The sequence below is a fragment of the Microcaecilia unicolor genome, chromosome 6, assembly GCF_901765095.1.
Source record: "Microcaecilia unicolor chromosome 6, aMicUni1.1, whole genome shotgun sequence".
NCBI classification, from domain to species: domain Eukaryota; kingdom Metazoa; phylum Chordata; class Amphibia; order Gymnophiona; family Siphonopidae; genus Microcaecilia; species Microcaecilia unicolor.
The window spans coordinates 243,724,619-243,749,013 of record NC_044036.1 but is presented as its reverse complement, the minus strand read 5'-3'; the positions used below and the strand labels follow the sequence as shown (position 1 = coordinate 243,749,013).

The following is a 24,395-nucleotide window of genomic DNA, read 5'->3' as shown; positions in this document are numbered from 1 at the left end:
CCTGGCTCGTGATAGCAGCGTCTCCCACCTTTGTTGTATCTGGTGTTGTCATTCCCATCAAGGCTTCCAGATTACCAGCAGGCTGATTTAACTCCTCCTGGCTCCATTCGTTCACACCACACTTAGGAGTCACCTCTGCTGGTGTACTGCTGCTCACAGGTTGAGGGGGTGGTTCCCTTGTGTCGGGGCTGAGCATCAGCTCTAGCCCTAGAGACGCTTCAGTGCCTCCATTTGCACCAGAGCGTGTCAACGAGCCACCTTCCAACATTGCTAACACTGGAGCAGATGGATTTACAGCAGTCTGCAACAATGTGCGAATATCCTGTGAAGAAGGAGCCTGACGGGAGGGGGCATTGGAGGCTGATTTGCCCCGTCTCTTCGGCATCTCAGTAAGTCAAATCTTTTAGAGAGCTGTAAGAGAAAATGCTGCCTGCTAGCAGTTTTGCTCAGCGGCCATCTTGCCCCGTGACATCAATGGTTCTATACCATTGTAGGAATTTTTTAAAATGTACCATTAAATTCTTGTGGGAACGGGTGGGGATGGGTCAAATTCTTGCAGGGATAGATGGAGATTTGTAAGATTCTAGCAGGGATGGATGGAGATTTGTAAGATTCCAGCAGGGAAGGGCAGGGATGGGTAAGATTACTGTTCCCATGCAACTCTTTAGAATACGTGTCAATTTTATTCCCACCGAAACCAGAGCTGAGAGGAAATGCTTGGTTCCCCCAGTTCACTGGGTGCAAGTGTGTCTGTGAGAGAGAGAGTGTGTGTGATTGTCCTCTCTCCCCTGCCCCCCTCCAGCCACCCAGCGATTCTCCTCTCTTCCCTGGCCCCCCCTCCAGCCACCCAGCGATTCTCATCTCCCCTGCCCCCCCTAGACCCATGCAGCGATTCTGCTCTCTCCCCTGCCCCCCCTTCAGCCACCCAGCGATTCTGCTGTCTCCCCTGCCCCCCTCCAGCCACCCAGCAATTGTCCTATGTCCCCTGCCCCCCCCCTCCAGCCACCCTGCAATTCTCCTCTATCCCCTGCGCCCCCCCCCCCCCTCCAGGCACCCAGCGATTGTACTGTGTCCCCAGATTAGCTCCGTCAAAGCGGCGGCATTATTGAAAGCCCTGGCCGTCCACGGAGTCAGCTTCAGAACGTTGGAGGTGCTTTTTATTATAGTAGATGTACTAAAAGAAAATGCCTCTCTGAGAATGTAATGATTCCTTAGGAGTATAAATTAGCAGTTTATTGGAAACGTATCTTGGTGCAATGCTATGAAACACTTTAAACACCAATACCAGCGTTTTAAAATACAGTATTTAACTGGAAGCCAATGCAAAGAAGAACAGGTATGATATAATCTTGTACACCTAAACGGCTGCACTTTGAGCACTCTGGAGTGTTTTAAACTCTTATCAGGTAACCCTACAAACAATGCATTGCAATAATCAATGCTTTTAATTGCATAACCATAAAGCAACTGAGCAAAATTGGACTCTGTAAATAAGTATGAATCCTATGTAATTGACATAGATAGTAAAATGAGGAAGAGACCGTCTAATAAATATGGTTAACCAAAGTTAATCCAGCATCTAACAAAACTCCCAGACTACATACTTGGGGGCTCTGTTTACTAAGCTGCACTGTAGGTGCGCTACCTTTTTAGCGCACACTAAAAATTAGCGTGCACTAATGCTAAAGACACCTGTAGGAATATATGGGTGTCTCTAGCATTAGTGCGTGCTAATTTTTAGCGCACACTAAAAAGGTAGCACGCCGACAGTGCAACTTAGTAAACAGGGCCCGTAGTCTTTCTCTATTATGCTAGACCCTTCCAATAATAAAGATAATAAAATATAATAATTTATTTTTGTTACATTTGTACCCCACGCTTTCCCACTCATGGCAGGCTCAATGCGGCTTACATATTGTATACCGGTACTTATTTGTACCTGGGGCAATGGAAGGTTAAGAGACTTGCCCAGAGTCACAAGGAGCTGCCTGTGCCTGAAGTGGAAATTGAACTCAGTTCCTTAGTTCCCCAGGACCAAAGTCCACCACCCTAACCACTAGGCCATTCCTCCACTCCTCTAAGATCCTATAATACCTCTAAGAATTCAGTTTTGGAAGCATTCAAATGCTATTTATTCAACATCATCCAATTTTTTATTTCAGTCAAACAAATCCGTAGTTTCTCTAATTGGCCCTCAGCCTGATCCCAATGAAATGTAAAACTGAATATCATTTATTTATTTATTATTTGTTGCATTTGTATCCCACATTTTTCCACCTATTTGCAGGCTCAATGTGGCTTACATATTCGGTTGATAGCAAATACAAGGTTGTATAGTGATCGAATGAGGTATATGTGGAGGGTCGGAAGGGATGAAGATTGTGTGTTGTCCAGTACGATCATTAGGCATGCTGTGTTTCTGGGTGAAGAGGTTTACGTAGGGTCATTGGGGTAGGCCTTTTTGAAAAGGTTGGTTTTTAGTGATTTCCTGAAGTTCAGATGGTCATGGATTGTTTTCACAGCTTTTAGGAGGCTATTCCATAGTTGTGCGCTTATGTAGGAGAAGCCGGATGCGTAAGTTGTTTTGTATTTCAGTCCTTTGCAATTTGGGTAGTGTAGGTTTAGGTATGATCTTGACGATCCGACTCTGTTTCCTATTGGTAGATCTATAAGGTCTATCATGTGTCCTGGGACTACGCCATATATAATTTTGTGGACTAAAGTGAAGATTTTGAAGATGATCCGTTCTTTGATTGGGAGCCAATGCAGCTTTTCTCGAAGGGGTTTGGCACTTTTGAAGCGTGTTTTGCTGAATATCAACTTTGCTGCTGTATTTAGGTGGTCTGGAGTTTTTTGGTGAGTTGTTCTTTGCATCCCGCGTAGATTCCGTTGCAATAATCTGCATGACTTAGGACCATTGATTGTATTAGGTTTCGAAAGGTTTCCCTTGGGAAGAAAGGTTTTAATAATTTGAGCTTCCACATTGAATAGAACATTTTCTTTATTACAGAGTTTACTTGGCTCTCGAGAGTAAGGTTGTGGTTAAGTTTGACGCCGAGTATTTTCAAGCTGACTGAGGTAGGGAGGGTGTGTCCTGGGGTATTTATGGTTGTGGGTTTGTACTTGTTATGTTGAGATAAGGGGATGAGGCAGTGTGTTTTTTCAGTGTTCAGTTTCAGTTGGAATGAGTTTGCCCAGGAGTCCATGATGTTCAGACTATCGTTGATTTTATTGGTTATTTCTGTCAAGTCATGTCTGAAGGGGATGTAGATTTTAACATCATCTGCGTAAATGAACGGGTTGAGGCCTCGATTGGATAAGGACTGTGCCAGTGGAATCATCATCATGTTGAAGAATATTGGTGATAATGGTGATCCTTGAGGTACTCCGCAGACTGCTTTCCACGGTGGTGATATATTTGAGTTTGATATTACTTGATAAATTCTGGTGGTTAGAAAACCTTTAATCCAATTAAGTACATTTCCTTCAATCCCGAAGTTGTCAAGTAGTCTTAGTAATATGTTGTGGTTTACCATGTCGAATTCGCTCGACATGTTGAACTGGAGGAGGAGGAGTATGCTGTTATCTATTGCTATCTCCTGCTTGAATTTGGCCAGGAGGGTAACTAGGACAGTTTCGGTACTATGGTGGGAGCGGAATCCTGATTGTGAATTATGTAATATTGAGAACTTGTATCCACTGTATCCACTGTATCCACTCATCAGCAAATGAGTGGATACAGATTCCATATCTCAGCACAATATCAATAACTGTATGTAAATAAAGATTAAAAAGCAATAGTGACAATAAATCACCTTGTGGTACACCATATTTCAAAAATTTAGGTTTAGAAAGTTCAGATTCAATGAACACATTGAGGCCTGTTCTCTAAAAAAAGATCTAAACCAGAGTAGTGCAACATCACATATCCCAATTTCCAATAATCTGGATTATAGAATTGTATGATCAAGTGTATCAAAGGCAGCATTTAGCTACAATAGAGCCAGTAAGACATCATTCCCTTTATCTAAATATTTCCATCAATCGTCAACAATGTCCAACAAAACAGTTTCCATACTATGGAACTTCCTAAAACTAGACTGAAACTCAGAAAGAATCCCCTGCTTCTTGACAAAATCAAGTAGTTATGTTTAAAACCACCTTTTCTAAAACTTTAGATAAAAATGGCAAATTGAACACCGACCTAAAATTACCTGGCAGACTTGCATTTGATGGAGGAATTTTTCAATATTAGTTGAACTACTGCAGTCTTCCAAGCCTTAGCTACAATTCCTAATCTCGATTCATTAATGAAAAGGCATAATAGACTTAAGCCTTACAGTTTCAAAGTCAGTAATGAAGGTTATGGTTTAAATATTAAAGCTGAAGGACACAAAGAAGCAATTAATTTTCCAGGGTCATCCAACGAAACAGCCTGAAATTGACCTAAAGTATTGCATTTAGGCCTCTTCTGAGCACAAGAATTAGATTGATCGAACAATAGACCCCCAATATCCATAGGCTGGGCCCCTAAATCCAAAGTAGAATGAATTTTATCAATTTTCTCATGGAAAAAAACGACAAAATTTCATAGTCCAGTTGAGTAGGCAAACATTGTTCAGTACTTTGAGAGGCAATAAACAAATTCTTGGTCAAAGTAAAAATATTCTTTCATCTATTAGGAGTTTTCTAAAATAATTATTCTGTAGTAGGCGAAGGCATTGAAAATATAAATAATGCAATCACTGCCACTAGCCATACGTATAGCAACAGTATTCAGCTGCAAAGAGGATAATTTTATAAATTTGTGCCTAGCTAATGCATGTTTTACGTGCTTATTCTGCACCTATTTTATAAATCAGGTGCACGCTTAATTGATATTTAAAAATACTACATAGGTTCGAAAGAGCACTCCCAGTACTTTGACTGTGTCCAGGGAGGGGTAATTTCTACTGGGTTTCGCATTCCCAATCATTTTGAAAAGTTGACTCTAGTGCCCCTACTTATCTAGTCTTGCCCAATTTCTCTCACTGTCCCCAGCCCATAGCCTGTCTCTTCCCACCCTTTATCCAGAATTGCTCCATCTCTCTGTTACTCTCTCTCCTCCCTTCCCCTCCCATCCAGCTTTGCATTGTTTCTCTCTCCCTCCCCACCTATCCAGTCTTGCCCAATTTCTCTCACTCTCCCCAGCCTTTGTCTTCCCCCCACCTTTATCCAGTCAGGGCCGGTGCTAGGGTTTCTAGCGCCTTCCTGCAGCCTATTAGTCAGCGCCCCCTACCCATCCAGGGGCGGGGTCACTATGGCTCCACCCTTACAGAAACCACACCCTACAGTAGCCACACCCCTTTTACCAACCATGGTGCATATAAACAGGCATCACTGAAAATATTACACCAGTATAGGAGAAGAAAAATAACTTGTCTTTTTTCATTATAAATAATTTCTGTATGCTGTTACATCTCCAGTATACCCAAAATGACACAAACCAAATTAGCATACAGACCAGGAGTAAGGAGAACAGTCTTGCCAAACCTGAAACAATATGTTATCAAAATATCAGAACCTAACAAACAGATCCCTATTCAGACACTTGGCCTTGCAGTCACACATGCAAAACAAAGATAGCCCCTCTTCAAATTTTAACCTGAAAGCCTAAGAAGCTAAGACTCTGCATGCAGCACAATACCAGAAAAATAGAAAGAAACACATTGCTATACATTGCAAAATAAGACAGCAGATGTAAATTCTCAAATTGGACATATTCCAAACACTGAAATGATTTTTTCTACCTTTGTTGTCTGGTGACTTTGTTTTTATGATCATGTTGGTCCCAGTCTCTGATTCTGCTGCTCTCTATCTGTTCTCAACTCCATTTCCAGGGCTTCCTTTCCATTTATTTATTTACTTTCCTCCTTTCTTCTTCATTTCTTGCCCTACATCCATAGGTAAAAGCTGAGTCATCTGCGGACTTGACTGGAGAAGGTATAGAGTGGATCCAGCTTTTGCCTATTTTCTCCATCCATGTGTACTTTTTCTCCTCTTTTCCCTTTTCCTCATCTCCGTTCAGTATGCACCTCCTTCCTCTTTCTTCCCTCTCCTCCATCCATGTCCAGCATTTTTCCTCTCTCCCCTCCATCCATGTCCAGCATTTCTCCTCTCTCCCCTCTATCCATATATATCTCCTTCCTCTCTCTTCTCTTCCCTCCCCTCCATCCATGTCCAGCATTTCTATTCTCTCCCCTCCATCGATGTGCATCTCCCCCTCTGTCTTTCCTCCCCTTTATCCATGTCCAGCATTTCTCCTCTCTTCCCTCCCCTCCATCCATGTGCATCTACTTCCTCTGTCTTTTTTCCCCTCCATGCATCCATGTTCAGCAACTCTCCTCTCTCCCCTGCCCTCCATCCATCCATCCATCCAGCAACTCTCCTCTCTTTCCTGCCTTCTCCTCCATCCATATCCAGCAATTCTCCTATCTCCCCTATCCTCCCATCCATGTCCAGCAATTCTCCTCTGCCCTTCCCTCCCATCCATGTCCAGTGACTCACCCCAGCCCCCCTTTTCAGATCCTGAGTTCCAGTTCCAACCCTAGCCCTCACCTGCCTGCCCTCCTCTCCCACAACAGCCCTCCTTTCCTTCCTGCCACCCTGCGTTTAAAACTTTTTACCCCAAGTCGCAGCAGCGGCAGTAAAAACAGCAGGCTCGCCTCCAGCTTTCCCTTCCCTCTGTGTCCCGCCCTTGTGGAAAGAGGAAATTATGTCAGAGGAAGGCAGGCTGGAGGCAAGCCTGCTGCTTTCACTGCCGCTGCCACTGTGACTTGAAGTAAAATAAAAGTTTTAAATGCAGGGTGGCAGGAAGGAAAGGAGGGCTGTTGTGGGAAGCTGAGGGCAGGCAGTTGAGGACCATGAGCTGCCTGAAGGAACTGTGAGTCTCCCAGCTGCGGTAAGCATGGCTTGTGGTGCCCTCCAGAGATCGGCGCCCCCCTGCCATGCTTACCATGTTGCACCGGCCCTATATCCAGTATCACCCCATCTCTCTCTGTCACTCTCTCCATCCCTATCCACTGTTTCCTTGCAGCACAGTCTCCCTCCCACCCTCCCTCCTGTGGCCCGCACTAGTAAACTACTATGGGGCACACAGGGGGCCCAGCTCTCTGCCATGCCACTAGTGCTTCCTGTGCCAGTCCCAGGAAGTTTACATCAGAGGATGTGGGCCTGGTGCAGGAAGCACTAGCAGCACTGCAGAGAGCCAGGTCCCACGTGTCTCCCATAGTAGTTTATTAGTGTGAGTCCAGCAGAGGTGCAACAGGAGGGAGAGAGCAGACTGTGCTGAAGGGCCAAGGCGAATGGGAGGGAAAGAGAGCAGGGCTCTACATGCAGTGAAGGTGTGGTTCAGGCTGGGGAGGCAGCTGAGCATGACAGCAATAAAGTAATAGCCAATCAACAGCTGTTCAGGGCAGGTGTAGAGGGCAGGGGACTAGGATTTTGTTCTAGGCTGTTTTGGTTTGCTATTCACTAAAACATTTATGAAATATCATAAAATAAAACAGAAATAATTTACAGGAATTAGAGAGAATTAAAAGTCTTTTTAATTACTCACCCACCACTACAGCATCAGACATCAGTCTCAAGTTATAACAAACTTACAAAATCTAACATCAGTACCCCTGGAAATTATAAGTAATTAGACTAATTAGATAAAGAAGGAAGAAATGTTTGTTCCTCATACAAAGGTCACAGAGCAGAGAGAAAGCAGAGAGAAGGCAGAGACAGAAAGAATAAATGAAAGAAAGATTCATAGCTATAGAGAATTAGTTTCTATCAAGGGGGGAAAGTAAAACCCCCTTGGGAAAAACCATAGACCATTTGACGATCTGAAACACTCTCTCTCCAAGCATGCCTCGTTTTTCAGGGTTCCTTTGTCTGCAGCAGGGTTTTATAGGCTGTTGTGAGCATCCACCTCTCCTCTACCCTGGACCAATCATAGGTGCTACATATGGGCTGGAGACTTGTAATTGGGACTTTCATATGTGCCGGAAGCTTTCAATTTGTCCTTACCACACCTTTAACTCACTTTTGTAACAGGATATACTAGGTATCTGAATTGCCTTAGCAACATGAGACCCCATCAGAGCATGTGACCAGCCAGAAATTCCTTCATGTGGCTGATAGGAAAAAGAGAGTTTTGGGGATGGGAAATAGTGCAGTATACCTGAAATAAGTTAAATAGTGCAGTATACCTGAAATAAAACTTATAGACAATTTCCAGGTGATGTCAGACCCTGGCTTCTAGTCCCAGCTCAGCTGTTTTTGGGACCAGAGGTTCAGGCCCAATCAGCTGCAAGCCGTGTCTAATATCGTTTGGAAAGTCTGTAGAGGGGGAGAAGCAGAGGGATGGAAAATACTTTTTTTCAAAACTACTTTCCAAATTTATACTTTGTTACTAAGTACAAAAGTACAGCTTAAATCAGTGGCGTAGCTACGGGTGGGCCGGGGTGGGTCGGGCCCACCCACTTAGCTCTCAGTCCCACCCAACAGTAGCACACATTTAGCTGTAGCCGTTGGGGATCCCAAGCCTGGCCAGCTGAAGACTTCCCCCTAATGGTAATGAAAACGCTACTCACCATGATACCGGCACCTGCGCATGCTCAGTTTTCAGCAAATGCCTGCTGCAGATTGACAAGGTGGAAAGCAACATTTTCCTGCCAGCTGAGAGTTTTTTTTTGTGGTGGTTGGGGGGAGGGGGGAGTACACATGGTGCCCACCCACTTCTTGCCTAGGCCCACCCAAAATCTTTTGTCTGCCTACGCCCCTGGCTTAAATATAACTTGTTACAATAAAAAGTATTGCAAAAAAATGTAACTCGTTACAAGTAAAAGGGCTGCCTATTGTGCTTAAGTACTGTAACAAATTACAAGTAGTTTATTACTACCCATCTCTGGTCATGACCGTTCTGCGCACCCAGACACACCCCCTCCATGAAAAATTATCTTGAAACCAGCCAAAGATATTCCAAGTTTTCAAGCGGCCATATTTGGCCACTGAACTCAGGCTGATAACGAGCGGATACTTTTTATATCACCCGACATAACTGATTATCTGCTAGCTGCTAATTGGCAATATTCAGTGAGGGATAGCTGGTTATCCCCTGCTGAATATTACTGGATAGCCGGTTATGGGGCATTTGGGGGCCGATCCTGGCCAGTTAAATCCTTTTGAATATTGGGAGAAGAGTTTTTAAAATTGTCCCCCCCCCCCCCCCCCCCTTGTGTACAAAACTTAGCTGGACAGTGGGAGGGCGGGTAGGAACATTGGATATTTAGCTGGTGAGGTATGCAGGGTTAAAAGTCAGTTTTAATCAGAAACCTTTTCAGTTTTGACTCCTGAACATTCTTTGAAAATTGACTCCTGTGTGAACAGGGAAATGGATAATTAAAGAACTGGTTGTGTGGAAAACAGATTATGCAGCACAACCTTTGTGTATGTGAAGCATAAGGGGCAGCTGAGCATCATGCACCTGTCCAGAAAATGCTATGAATGCAAAAGTAAGCTCTTTATGGTCAGAAAATAATGGCAAGAGAGATTGTAGATGATCATATGGTAAGTGGAGCTTTGTAGTGCCACCATGTAGTTTCATCTGACTAATATTAGCTCTTTGTTTTCAAGCCCCCTTTTCAAATATAAAGTTGGAGGAATCAGCAAGGTGCATATTACTACTTCTGGGCTATGAGATATGATATGACACTACAGTAATTTTAATAGGTACCAAAAATCTAAGTTTATTCTTTAGGTTCTTTTAAGTAATGAACGCCTCATGGAGACCTCTCTCTTTATTTCTCTGCTAGATATGGGGCACTGACTGTTGGAAATGTCCAGAAATCCATCCCAGCATCCTTTGGCACTAAGGCACCTCCTGTGGTACGGAAAATAGCTGTCAGAAGAACAGCCCAGGTAAATAAAGTAGACCTCACTTTTGGTCAGGGCCAGCCCCACCATTAAGCAAACTAGGTGGTCACCTAGAGCAGCAGCTTCTGGTGGGGGAAGGGCAGCAGAGAGCAGCTGAAAACAAAGCAAAACAACTCTTTCTTGACAAACCCAACTCAAATAGCCATCAGCATAAACTTTTACCCACAAGGAAATGGGAATTTATCAAATATTTAAATATCACTACATTAGGGTAGTTACAATACAGGGTCCAATATTTGTTTGAAACAGCTAGTATTTAAAGTTACATACCAATGCGTTATTTTTTTCATGTAATTATCTGTTCAACTAGTGCCATTGAATTATATGTGACCGGAGACCGTGCCAACTCTAATGCATTTAAAGTTAGGCCTGAATGCATAACTTATCCATTGAAAGGGTAATTTTGTAAACATCTTCTGCACATAAATAAGCTTTTATAAAATTATCCTAGAGGCTTACATATGTAAAAAAGCATATGGTGGCAAGAAGGACCAGTATGTTCTGGGGTAGAGATTAGGTGGAGCATAGTTGGAGTCACTACTTGCATGCATACTTTATATGCCTAGTTTCAAGCACATATAAACATCCATGCCATCTATCTAGGTGCGATTTCTGCAGGTTTACCCCTAGTATTTTATAAAGACACATAAGCACATTTATCTTTATCAAATAAGCTAAAAATAGGCACCTTCCTCATTTGTTATCAAATTACCTTCTTAGGGGAGACATTATCAAGCTGTGTTAGGGCCTTAAGTCGCGTTATTTCCCCTTCATGTAACTTAAAGGGCTCTAACGCAGGTCGTCTTGCTCTACTTTGATGATATTTAGGCCACTGTGGGTTGCATAGTAATGAGATGCAAAACATGTAAATGCATTTAAAGTAGTTTATTACCATGAAAACACCAGAGTGCAACATAAAATCACAGTAAAATAAGCCATCCAAAAGCTGGGGTTATTTTACAATACCAGGAGCATTGAGCCTCAAAGCCACAGCCCAATCCCTAGCTGGAGCCTCAAGGAACCAGTGTTGTTTCCCCTCCCCCCACCCACCCCATCATATCCTTCGAACTCCCAAAGGGCTCCCACCTTCTTCGAGGGCCTGCTACCATACTCCCTGGTGGTCCAGTGATCTTTGGACCACCAGGGAATATGGTAATAAGCCCTGCCCACCCGAGTCATGCCTGCCCTGCCAGTGCCGTCTCCAAAATGGTGTTCCTATTAATGTGAGACCACCACTAGGGGCTCTATTTTGGAGTCAATTCTGGGTCAGGTATCCCCTCTCTCTCTCCCATCACCATGGTCCAACCCCCTCCCCCCTCGGCCATGGTCCAGCAGCACTCCTTCTCAACCTCTCCCTTCCCTAGTCTACATTTTACCATGTGTTTGGGCAGCTGGATGCTTTAGCGATTCACATAATGCTGCCTGAACTGTTCATGGAGCTTTATCTTTACCGCATTCAGCTCCTGCAGGAACAGAATATTGTCAGAGGAGGACGGGATGTGGCAAAGGGAAGGCTCTGAGAATGGCACAAGTAGCATTATGTAAATAACCAATGCTGTTGGCCACCTCTAGAGGTGAGAAACACGTTTGAAGGTAGATGGGGTGAGACGAGAGAGGAAGAACTTCCAGACTATAGGGTAGGGATGTTGAAAGAGGAGGAGTTTCCGGACCACATGGGGTAGGGTTGAGGGAGAGGGGGTATGCCTGATCTGGGGCAGAGGGGAGAAAAAGATGGAGAAAAGAAAGAAGGAGAGGTATTGGGCTTTGGTGCAGAGGGGAGGGAGGGAAGGTAGAGAGATGCAAAGATGTTGGACCTGGGGGTACAGGGGAGGATTCTGGTCATGGGGAAATATAGGGAGATTGAAGGGTTAGACATTGAAGGGTGAGGAGAATCAAAGGTACATGAAGGGCAGATGCCGGATTGAGGGGGGGGGGTTGTATATGTAGATGTGGAACACCATGAGGACATAGGGGGGGAAGAGGGAAGATGTTGGACATGGAGAGATAAATGGGGAGAAGCTGGACATAAGGAAAGAAGAGAAGAAAGTGCATATGCTGGATATGGGGAGAGATCAGGAGAGTGCAAACAATGGACATGTAGGAGGTGGGTATTGATAGAGAGGAGATTCTGGACATGGGAGAATATAGGGAGATGGAAAGAAGATACTGAACATGGGGGAATATATGAAGATGGAGGGGAGATGCTGGACAGGAGAGGAGCATAGAGAGATGTTGAACACAGGGGCAAAGCAAACAGGGGCACACAGAGGTGGAGGGGAGATGTTGAACACTGGGGAGCATATAGAGGTAGGGGGATATAGGGAAATAGAGTAGAGAGGAGATGCTGGAGAGTAGAGGGGAGATTCTGGACATAGGGAAAACACATAGATAGAGGGAAAATGTTGGACATGTAAGAGATCTACCTTGTACCGGAAATGGTTGTCAAGGGTGATGATGAGGAGGAACTGAAAGAAATCTCTGTGAACCTGGAAGATGTACTGAGCCAAATTGACAAGTTAAGGAGTGGTAAGTCACCTGGACCGGATGGCATACACCCAGGGTACTGAAAGAACTCAAACATAAAATTGCTGATCTGTTGTTAGTGATCAGTAGCCTGTCATAAAAATCATCCGTAGTGGCCAATATAAAAAGGGTTCCAGGGGTGATCTGGGAAATTACAGACCAGTAAACCTTACTTCAGTGCCGGGGAAAATATTGGAAACATAACTAATAAAAATATAAAAACTATTATAAAGAATAAAATTACTGAACACGTAGACAAACATGGTTTAATGGGACGGAGTCAGCATTCAGCCAAGTCTTGCCTCACGAATTTGCTTCATTTCTTTGAAGGCATACATAAATAAGTGGATAAAGATGAGCCAGTTGATGTAGTGTATCTGGATTTTCAGAATGCTTTTGACAAAGTTCTTCATGAGAGACTCCTGAGAAAATGAAAAAACTCATGGGATAGGAGGCAATGTCCTTCTGTGGATTAAGAATTGGTTATTGGACAGAAAACAGAAGGTAGGGTTAAATGGCCATTTTTCTCAATGGAGGAGGGTGAATAGTGGAGTGCTACAGTGATCTGTACTGGGACCAGTGCTATTACCATATTTATAAATGATCTGCAGGCTCATTTTCGAAAGAGATCCCCGGCCATCTTCCGACAGAAATCGGGAGATGGCCGGCGATCTCCTGAAACCGGCCAAATCGGTATAATCGAAAGACAATTTTGGCCGGCTTCAACTGCTTTCCATCACGGAGCTGGCGAAATTTCAAGGGGGCGTGTCGGTAGGGTAGTGAAGGCGGGACAGGGGCGTGCTCATGAGATGGCCGGCTTCGCCCGATAATGGGAAAAAAAAAGCCAGTCTTGACAAGCATTTCGCCGGCTTTACTTGGTCCCTTTTTTTTCATGACCAAACTTCAAGAAGGAGCCACAACTGACCAAATGACCATCCGAGGGAATCGGGGATGACCTTCCCTTACTCCCCCAGTGGTCACCAATCCCCTCCCACCCAAAAAAAAAATCCTACAACATGAACCTTATCCTTCCATAACATCACCTTGTATTTGTTTACTCCGGAGTCTGCAAACAGCTCTCCGGCACTATGTAAGCCACATTGAGCCTGCTAATAGGTGGGAAAATGTGGGATACAAATGTAACAAATAAATAAATAAATAAATATCTGGGGCAATGGATTGTTAAGTGACTTGTCCAAGAAATCAAGGAACAGCAGTGGGATTTGAACCCTGGCTTCCCTGTTGGCAGCCTGCTGCTCTAACCGTTAGGTACAGCTAATACAGATGATATTTATCCCAAACATGTTTGATAATCCAACAATAAACTAAAATTTAGTAGATCTGAAGCCCGGTGGCTATTTGGTAACTTACTAGGGAACTCAGTCTATGGTTGCTGGAAACCACAGGATTTCTGTTACAGTGCTGCCGAACATTACTGTTCACATGGCCAACAGGAAGATGCTGGACTGGAGAGCTAGAATTGATTGCTAGCTAAGTTTTAAAGTACCTGCATATATTACCAGAATACTGCAAACACTATTCTGTTTAAAATGTTGCTTCCTCCACTGTGTAGTTGTGCTGTATTATTGTGCTGTACATTATTTAGATTTGTTTTGGCACATTATTCCCTGGAGTGGTGTTCAGTGTGCATATTATCAGTAAGAACAAAAAAAACAAAAAGGCACACAACTGCTTACAAAACAGTAGATAAAAAACAACAAAGCAGTGAAATCAAATGCATTTATTGGAACAATACCCGACGTGGCCACGTTTCGCCCTCAGGCTGCGTCAGGGGTACAAACTATAAAAACAAAACACAAGTATAAAACATGTATAACCATACATATTAACAATGTCATAAGCATGATTCAACTAATAAAAGGCAATTATTTAAAAAAAGATTCAACATATAAAACAATCCTTTAAAAATTCTAAAAAAACATGTATAGACATACAGTACATCATATGATTTTAATGATAATTATAAATATCTGTTTTACAGATGATATGGTTATACATGTTTTTATACTTGTGTTTTGTTTTTATAGTTTGTACCCCTGTCGCAGCCTGAGGGCGAAACGTGGCCACGTCGGGTATTGTTCCAATAAATGCATTTGATTCCACTGCTTTATTGTTTTTTTTTATATATTATCAGTAAGAGAAATAATTGGGGGTGGAAGCTGTTGGCTCTGCATCAGAATGACCTTAAAGGGGTCCTTCCTTGCTGTGTTCAAAAATACCCCATACTGTACCTTTACTGTTGATATAGGAGTTGCTCCCCCACCACCACCATAAGGATTTTAACTTACCCCATCTCACCCCACCACCTTAGTCCCACCCATCTGAGTTCCCCAAACAGTTGAGTCATTGACTGCCTATGATGGATTAGAGGATGAAAGTGGAGGTAAGCATGAGGAGCAAGAAAATGGGGAAAATGTTGTTCAAAATCTTCAGGGAGAAAAGAGGATTTGGAAGGGATATTTTAAGGGCACTTCTATAACAGGACACCAATATTTAGGTACCTGATAGGAGTCTATTCTTTGAAGAAAAGTAGTTGCCTACCTCCCTTTATAGAATCGGCTTCTATCAGGTGCATAAATTTAGGTGCTGTGTTATAGAATTGCCTTTATATATGTGTGTGGGGGGGGGGGGGGGGGGTAAAAATGATAGGATCCCTGACCCCTTTTATGCTGTTATGGGGAGATTGAAGGTTTGGTGGTGGGGTTGCCAAGCCTCTTTTGTTCTTTTGTGGAGAAATGGAAAATCGGTGGTTGGGTTGCCAAGCCCATTTTGTGGTGTGTTGTGTTTTGCTAGGGTATATTTTCCACCTATGGATTTGTAACAGTCTAGCTTGTTCTGTTTTCCCAGTAGGAGGTGTATTGATGTTCTAGCGAAGTGTGTGAGGGGAATAGTGTACACTGCCCTTGATAATTCATGGGAATGTGAGTGGGGGCACCATGAGACAAACTTCCCTTGGGGCTAGCTAATTTTAGTGAAAAAATCTTCACCGTCCAATAAACTGGGTTCCTATCCAGTTTATTTTTTTAGATAACCATAATGAATATGTATGAGATGTGGCACTCCTTTATAATAGCCCTGACAAAATAGCCACAACAAAATAGTCCTTGACAAAATGGCCCTGAACAAAATGGCCCCTCCCACAAAATAATCCTTGACAAAATAGCTCCTTGACAAAAATAGCCCATCACAAAAAAAAGAAAAGTATACTTAAAAAAAAAAACCCAAAAGTTTGTTTAATGGAGCTCTGAAGGAATTGAGTATTACACAGAAGTCAATCGGCCAAAATTCCATGTGTTCTCAGAATAACTTCTCAGAATAAGTAGATTGTGTTAATGTTTTAATTCATTTCATAAAATATTGTTAGCATAAATCAGAAACTCTTTATTACACTGTAGGGAAAGGGAAATGAAACTTGATATATCACCTTTCTGTGGTTTTTTGCAACTACATTCAAAGCAGTTTACATACAGGCTTATTTTCGAAAGAGAAAGACGCCCATATTTCGACCAAATCAGGAGATGGGCGCCTTTCCCCCATGGGCGCCCAAATCGGTATAATCGAAAGCCGATTTTGGGCACCTCCAACTGCAGTCTGTCGCGGGAATGAACAAAGTTGACGGGGGCGTGTCGGAGGCGTGGTGAAGGCGGGACTGGCCCGTGTTTATCGGCCTAGGAGAGATGGGCGCGCTCGGCCGATAATGGAAAAAAGAAGGGTGGCTGAAGCGAGAATTTGGGCCGCTCTTTTTGGACCTTTTTTTTTCACGAACAAGTCCACAAAAAGTGCCCCAACTGCCCAGATGGCCACCCGAGGGAATTGGGGATGACCTCCCCTGACTCCCCCAGTGGTCACTAACCCTCTCCCACCAGAAAAAAAGAACTTTAAAACCTTTTTTTTTCCAGCCTGTATGCCAGCCTCAGATGCCATACCCAGCTCCATCACAGCAGTATGCAGGTCCCTGGAGCAGTTGTTAGTGGGTGCAGTGGACTTCAGGCAGGTGGACAGGCCCATCCCCCCCCCCACCTGTTACACTTGTGCTGGTAAATGGGAGCCCTCCAACCCCCCCCCCCCAAAAAAAAACCCACTGTACCCACATCTAGGTGCCCCCCTTCACCCATAAGTGCTATGGTAATGGTGTAGAGTTGTGGGGAGTGGGTTTTGGGGGGGATTTGGGGGGCTCAGTACCCAAGGACTTGGGAGGTGTTTGTTTATTTATTAGGTCTGCCATCTCTGTGGCACAGCGGAGCCATGGGCTTTCTACCAGCCTGGAAGGAACTGCATCTCCCCTCTAGATCCTTAATTACCGCAACCTGGTATCTGCACATGACAGTGTTAACAGTCAGGGCAGTATAAACCTATGTAATTAGAAAGGAACCCAGTATTTGATAGGTAAAGAAATATAGTTTATTAACATTGATATCTCACCCAAATGTAGTACAAGCAGTTCAGTCACTCATATGGTTGAGCAACAGTTCAGGATACGTCTGTCACCCGCCTTCTCTGGTAGCCTTCCTTCTCTTGTCTGATTTAATACCCCTCAGACTGGTCGTTATATACCATTTTGACTCTATTGGTTCCCATGGACCCCAGTCTTTCTCACCAGGGCTCTTGGCCCTTATCAGTTGATAAGGATGACTTCACAAGTTCTCAAGTTCTAACTATAAACAAGATATGTTCACAGTGCATCTCATGAGATGACTTCACAGATCATTTTGCTCTCTTCAGCTCCCCCTCCCCTTGGGTATGCTCATCCTATGTACATCTAACCCTCTATCAACTTCTATTAGCCTAAACATCTTTCTCATGACTTCTCACAGGTGCCAGTCCCAGGCTTTGTTTACAAGAGCAAATGCCCCCCTCCCTCGCCAGCTCTCTGGGAGCTCACTTCAGCTTGAGCTGCAGTGAAATATATCTTGTATCAGAGATGATATTGATTTTTAAGAGAGGCCTAGCTCTTTAGCCTGAGCCATTGGCCTGTATTTTTACTGAGAGCAAGGGCTAGCAAGGCTAACATATTTCTTCATGTTTTAATTTTTAGTTTTACTTTTTACAAGTGCCCCCTAGGGTGCCCGGTTGGTGTCCTGGCATGTGAGGGGGACCAGTGCACTACGAATCGTGGCCCCTCCCACAACCAAATGCCTTGGATGTGTTCGTTTTTGAGCTGGGCGCCTTCGGTTTCCATTGTCGCTGAAAACCGAAACTGCCCAGCTCAAATCCACCCAAATCCGATGCATTTGCCTAGCACCAACCGTATTATCGAAACAAAAGATGGCTGCCCATCTTTTTCGAAAATACGGTCTGTCCCGCCCCTTCACGTACCCGTCCTCGGAGATAGTCGCCCATGGAGATGGGCGTTTGTGTTCGATTATGCCCCTCATAGTATATATATGTACTTGTACCTGGGGCAATGGAGGGTTAAGTGACTCGCCTAGAGTCACAAGGACTATATATACAAATGAATATTATAATCTGTCACAGTCTATATTTTGCCCCCCCCCCCCAAAAAAAAAATGGAACAGTCAAACTACGCCTATGAGGGTCCAACTTAGGAGTTAGCACTCAAGAGAAAGATCTAGGTGTCATTGTAGAGAATACACTGAAATCTTCTGCCCATTGTGCAGAAGAGGCCAAAAAAGCAAACAGGATGCTAGGATTTATTAGGAAAGGAATGCAAAATAAGACCAAGACTATTATAATGCCTCTGTACACTCCATGATGTGACCTCACCTTGAGTATTGTGTTCAATTCTGGTGACCGTATCTCAAAAAAGATATAGCAGAATGAGAAAAAGTTCAAAGAGTGACCAAACTGATAAAGGGGATGGAATTCCTTCCATATGAGGAAAAGCTAGAGGTTAGGGCTCCTCAGTTTGGAAAAGAGACGGCTGAGGGGGGCTATCATTGAGATCTATAAAATCCTGAGTGGTGTAGAATGAGTAAAAGTGAATCGATTTTTCACTCTTTCACAAAGCACAAAGACAAAGGGCACTCAATTAAATTACATGGAATTACTTTTAAAACAAATTGGAGGAACTATTTTTTTCACTCAAAGAATAGTTAAGCTCTTGAACTTGCTGCTGGAGGATAGAAAGACAGAAAATTAAATGCAAGCAAGCTGATAGGTAAAGCTCAATGACTTAGATGGATGTATGAGAGAGAGTGAGGAAAACGTGAGGAGAGAGAAACATGGACTGGAAACCCTGGAAGGAGAGTTAAGAGAAGACAGAAGAAAGCAGAAACCAGAGACTGAGGCCAACATGACTGAGTGACAGCGATAGGACAAAACTGAATAGCGTTCCCTGGGTTATCTCCTTAAAATGAATCTGGGAGAGGGGAATTCTTATGGTCGGTAGGAAAGGGGAGGGTGGGAGGAGAGCAGTTGCGTCGCTATCTGTAGACCAGGTCGGTGGGTCCCCCACCCCACCTTGACAAAATGTGTTTTAAAAAAAATTATTTCAAATAAAGACAAATCAAACAAAACTTGTACAGAAAAACATTCAAATAAGCACAATGCTATCATAGGAAACGTTTGGGTTTAAAAAGCAAAACCATGTGCATGTAAGGACTGGATAAATTAATTAAAACAAATGAGCTTAATACTTGGTAGCAATCGAGCCGACCGACCTCGTGACCACCAGTCGGCCCGACCGAACCTGCAGCCTTCCAAACAGACCACCGGACGAGAGAACACCACCAGATAGACCGACTGTCCAGCGGCCATCCACCCGCCAAGAACACAGGAAGGACACAAGCCGTCTGGGAACCGAATTTCCACTCCTGAAGACTCTCACACCGCTGCCGCGTTCCCTGGTGGAAACAGCCCGGGAGCAAACCAAGGTGGAGAGCAGAAGATTCCCTCACGCTGGGGCCCAGGCCTTCCAACCTTCGGCGCTGCTGAGATCTGCCTGGTATATGATGAACTGAACGGACGCCGAGACGGGAGCTCCGCAAGAGGACCGAATTCTAAGCAAATTCTAGGTGAGTCCTAAGCGAAATTGCCCCGTTGAAATCGCGATCCGAGGCCCGACGCCATAGGCAAAAGGATTCACCTCCCCGAGCAAGATCTGTGTCCCTGAAAGACAGCGATCCAAATCAACTGACGAATGCCCCCGGGAAATTGGAGGATCGCGCGGAGTTCCAACAAGAAGGCTCCGCCGAGATCGCGATCTAGCTTCAGACCCCCGCAGCCATAGGAGAGGCGGAATACCTCCTCCGGGCAAGAACAGAGTCACCGGAGAAAGGGCTAACGTGGGTCCGGAGACAAAAGGCCCCACTAGAAGCGGAGAGGAGAGCACGCTTTCCATCTGCGAGAAGAGAGACGGCGAAATTTTTTTTTTTTTTTACTGAAAGAATCACGGGGCTATATTTGGAACCCGGTTACCGCCTGGCTGTTTGCATCGAGCTGAGAGCGACCACATAGAACCCTCTGGGATCGACCCGGCTCGTGACCATCCGCCACAACACCACGCAGAACGAGAAGGTCGCTTGAGAAACTGCTCCGGACGATCGACGGAGGTTTGAAACATTGTAACAATGGACTCTTAAGAAAACTCGCTAGCATATATGTTTTAAAGGCAACACTACTTTTAAACACATATAAAAAAAAATGCTTTGCTTCTAAATGCTATCCAGTGCCTAGCCTTTAAATGAATTGCTAAACATAGCTGTCTTAAACACATTCTAACAGCCTTAGATACCCTGCTTCTAAATGCTTTAAATGCTTGCCTTACAAATGACTTGTTAAACATAAACGTTTAATGCTAATATAAATGATTTATTGCCCTGCCACACTAAGATCACTAATCAGGATAGAGTATAATCAGAAGTAGCGCATGTGGGTTTGCCTTGTGGGGCGAGCTGGATGGACCGTGCAGGCCTTTTCCTGCCGTCATCCACTATGTTACTATGTTAATATGTTACTCTAAAGGCCTTTTAAATGTCTTAAATGCTCTAATATCTTACTCTAAAGGTCTTTAAATGTTTTAAATGCTCTAAATATCCTGCTTCTAAATGCTTTTCAATGCCTTGCCTCTTGACTGACTTGCTAAACATCTAACTGACCAAACATCGCAGCTCTACTCTCTAATTCTAAGACAATACTTTATTTTGCAAGGCACTGCATCAGTGCTTTAGCGCCTGCTCATAACTGTCTCTAAATATATTGCTTTTATCACATGACTACAACTGGCTCTAAGTGCACTGCATTATAAACATGAATACTAATAAGCTACTAATAATAATCTACCTCATTCCCATAATCCACCATGCATGGACCACCCCCAACATCAACAACAACCCAACCACAATTCACCAACTCTATACACGACCTATTAATAACTCACCAGACCAAAAATACAACAACCAACCAAAAGGAAAACCCCCCACATACGAACACCACCAACAGAAAGAGAAAAGAAAAAAAAACAACAACGACAAACTCAACTGCCGAGGAAACAGACAATTAATAAAAATAAACACATCTAACCTCCCTACTGAACCATACCACTCAATCCGATTAGGATACATCAATGCAAGATCAGCAGTAAGCAACTCAATAGATATACTAGACTGGATCACCACGGAGAATCTAGACCTTCTATTCATCACGGAAACATGGTTCCACAGCCCTACAGACCCTGCCATCAAAGAGACATGCCCACCAGATTACAAAATAACCCACTGGGCAAGAACTGGAAAAAGAGGTGGCGGAATAGCCATAATTTACAAATCCGAGTTCACCATCACAACCACTGGCGAATCACAACTCACCACAACTTGAAATAGCCTCGACAAGAATCACTCATCCAAACCTACAAGGACACCTCAGCACAATCCTATTCTATAGACCACCAGGTAAATGGAAAGACTCCCAAACGCAACTTATGGACTTCATCTCAAACACATGTGTCTCTGCCTCAAACATCCTCATAATAGGAGACATCAACCTACACCTCGAAGACGACACCTCAACAGGCACACAAGAATGCAAAGAATTCTTAAAACTCTGGGATCTACACGCACCTAATACCCAACCAACACACGCAAAGGGACACACGCTAGACATTATTACACACAAATTCGACTCAGACTCAACTCTTCTACTTACAGACATAAGATGGACACCCACACTTTGGACAAACCACCATAAAGCACATGTCTCCCTCCACTGGTGAAAATACACAGAAACGCAATCAACAAACACGAACAAACAACATACACCACGAGAGGAAAAATAGACCCCATAACATTCTGGCAACAGATCTACCGAAATGAATGGTCAACAAATACAGACACCATTCAATTCCTCCAAGAATGGGATGACATATGTAAAATAACATTGGACACAATTGCCCCAATCCAAACCAGAACATCATGTAGGAAAAAATCAAATCCATGGTTCACCGAAGAGCTGAAAAAACTCAAAACACAAGTCAGAAAACTAGAACGCGCATGGAACAAAAAGAAAGATGAACACACAATGAATGCCTGGAAATCACTTCGGAGGAAATACAAATATACCATAAAACAGACTAAAAGACTACACTACAAAACATTGATTGGACCAAACTACAATGACACACACAAACTCTTCTACCTTGTAAATAAGTTGCTAGACACCACACCAGTTACAAACAACAGCAAAGATATACCAGGGGTCGACAACCTCGCGAAACACTTCAAGGAGAAAATTATACAATTATGAAATAAAATTCCCACCAGCCCTATTGAATACGCCACACTCCTAAACTTTCTAGACCCAGAAGACGGAATACACCCAGCAGACAGGATCTGGACCGAATTTGAAACACTGTCAGAGGACCTCATCTCTAAGACGCTCAAAAAATTTGCCAAATCCCATTGCAAACTAGATATCTGCCCAAACAACCTCATGAAAGCAGCACCTCAACAATTCATAACAGACCTAATGAACCATGTGAATTTCATGCTACAAAACGGACTCTTCCCAAAGGAAAAAGGAAAAATTCTACTCACCCCAATTCCCAAAGACACAAAAAAAAACGCAAGCGAAATAACTAACTACAGACCAGTAGCATCCATACCACTAATAACCAAAATAACCGAAGGAATGGTAACCAAACAACTCACAAATTATCTCAACAAGTTTTCAATACTGCATGATGCCCAATCAGGATTCCGGTCAAATCACAGCACAGAAACAGTACTAATTACCCTAACAACTAAATTCAAACAAATGATTGCTGCCGGCACCAATATACTCCTCTTACAATTTGACATGTCAAGTGCCTTTGATATGGTTGACCACGAAATCCTATTACACATACTTGAATATTTTGGCATTGGAGGCAATGTCCTAAACTGGTTCAAGGGGTTCCTAACCCTGCGCTCATACCAAGTCACATCAAATTCAACTACGTCTACCGCATGGACACCTGAATGTGGAGTACCGCAGGGATCCCCCCTCTCGCCAACCATCTTCAACCTAATGATGATCCCCTTGGCAAAACTTCTATCAATTCACAACCTTAACCCTTACATATATGCAGACGATGTAACGATATATATTCCTTTCAAACAAGACATTAACGAAATCTCCAACGAAATCAACCAAAGTCTATACATCATGAACACCTGGGCAGATGCATTCCGACTAAAACTGAACGCAGAAAAAACTCAATGCCTCGTACTTACCTCCCAATACAACACGAACAAATTTACTGCTATCAACACACCTAAACTAAATCTGCCAATCGCTGAAACTTTGAAAATCCTTGGAGTCACTATTGACTGCCACCTAACACTGGAGACTCACGCAAATAACACAACCAAAAAGATGTTTTACTCCATGTGGAAACTGAAAAGAATAAAACCATTCTTTCCAAGGTCCGTATTCCGCAGCCTAATGCAATCACTTGTACTTAGCCACCTAGACTATTGCAACTCACTATACGCAGGCTGCAAAGAACAAATACTGAGGAAACTTCAAACAGCCCAGAATACAGCAGCCAGACTCATTTTCGGAAAACCAAAATACGAAAGCGCAAAACCCTTGCGTGAGAAACTACATTGGCTCCTACTCAAGGAACGTATCACCTTTAAGGTATGCACCTTGGTCCACAAAATCATCCACGGTGAAGCCCCTGCATACATGTCTGACTTAATAGACCTGCCACCCAGAAACGCTAAAAGATCATCCAGAACCTTCCTCAATCTCCTCTTCCCTAATTGCAAAGGCATAAAATACAAAGTATTGCATGCATCAACCTTCTCTTATATGAGCACGCAGTTCTGGAATACACTACCACGCAACCTGAAAATGATCTACGAATTAACCGACTTCCGCAAACAACTGAAGACTCATCTCTTCGAGAAAATTTATTGTAAGGATCAAAACGCATGAAGTCCATACATACTAATAGAAATGCATCAATACACTCCCTTCTGAACTACTCTCACCCCGCATTATCACCACACTTCAAACTCCAACCACAGATACAATGTTATACCCTATGTTCTCTTGTAATTGTTCTATCGCCTATCGTTTCCCCACTGTAACTTCACATGGTTTCCACGCCCTCACGATTTTTGACTTGACTTTGTCTTCCCATAACTCCTCACAATGTAACCCATAATCGTATTGTAACAATGTATTTCCATCCTTCACAAGGTACTGTAAGCCACACTGAGCCCGCAAATAGGTGGGAAAATGTGGGATACAAATGCAATAAATAAATAAACATTAGTAGAAACATAAAATAGCCAGACAATAAAGGTAGAAAAAATTATTTTCAAGTTAGAGATTTGAATATGTTGATTTTTGAAATTTATACCTGCTAATTTTGTTCAGCTGATGGTGGTCAGCATTTTGTTAAACGGTGACCATCGCTGGCTAAATTAACCCAGATATTCAGT

At 43.4% G+C, this 24,395-nt stretch overlaps 1 protein-coding gene across 1 annotated transcript in view; it reads left to right on the top strand.

Moving 5' to 3' along the window:
• Window positions 1–24,395, top strand: part of ABCA2 (ATP binding cassette subfamily A member 2) — a 689,232-nt gene that overhangs the window by 541,696 nt on the left and 123,141 nt on the right. Inside the window, exon 37 of the mRNA XM_030206813.1 lies at window positions 9,843–9,948. Coding sequence (XP_030062673.1) covers window positions 9,843–9,948 — 106 coding nt within the window. The remainder of the gene's footprint in view (window positions 1–9,842; window positions 9,949–24,395) is intronic.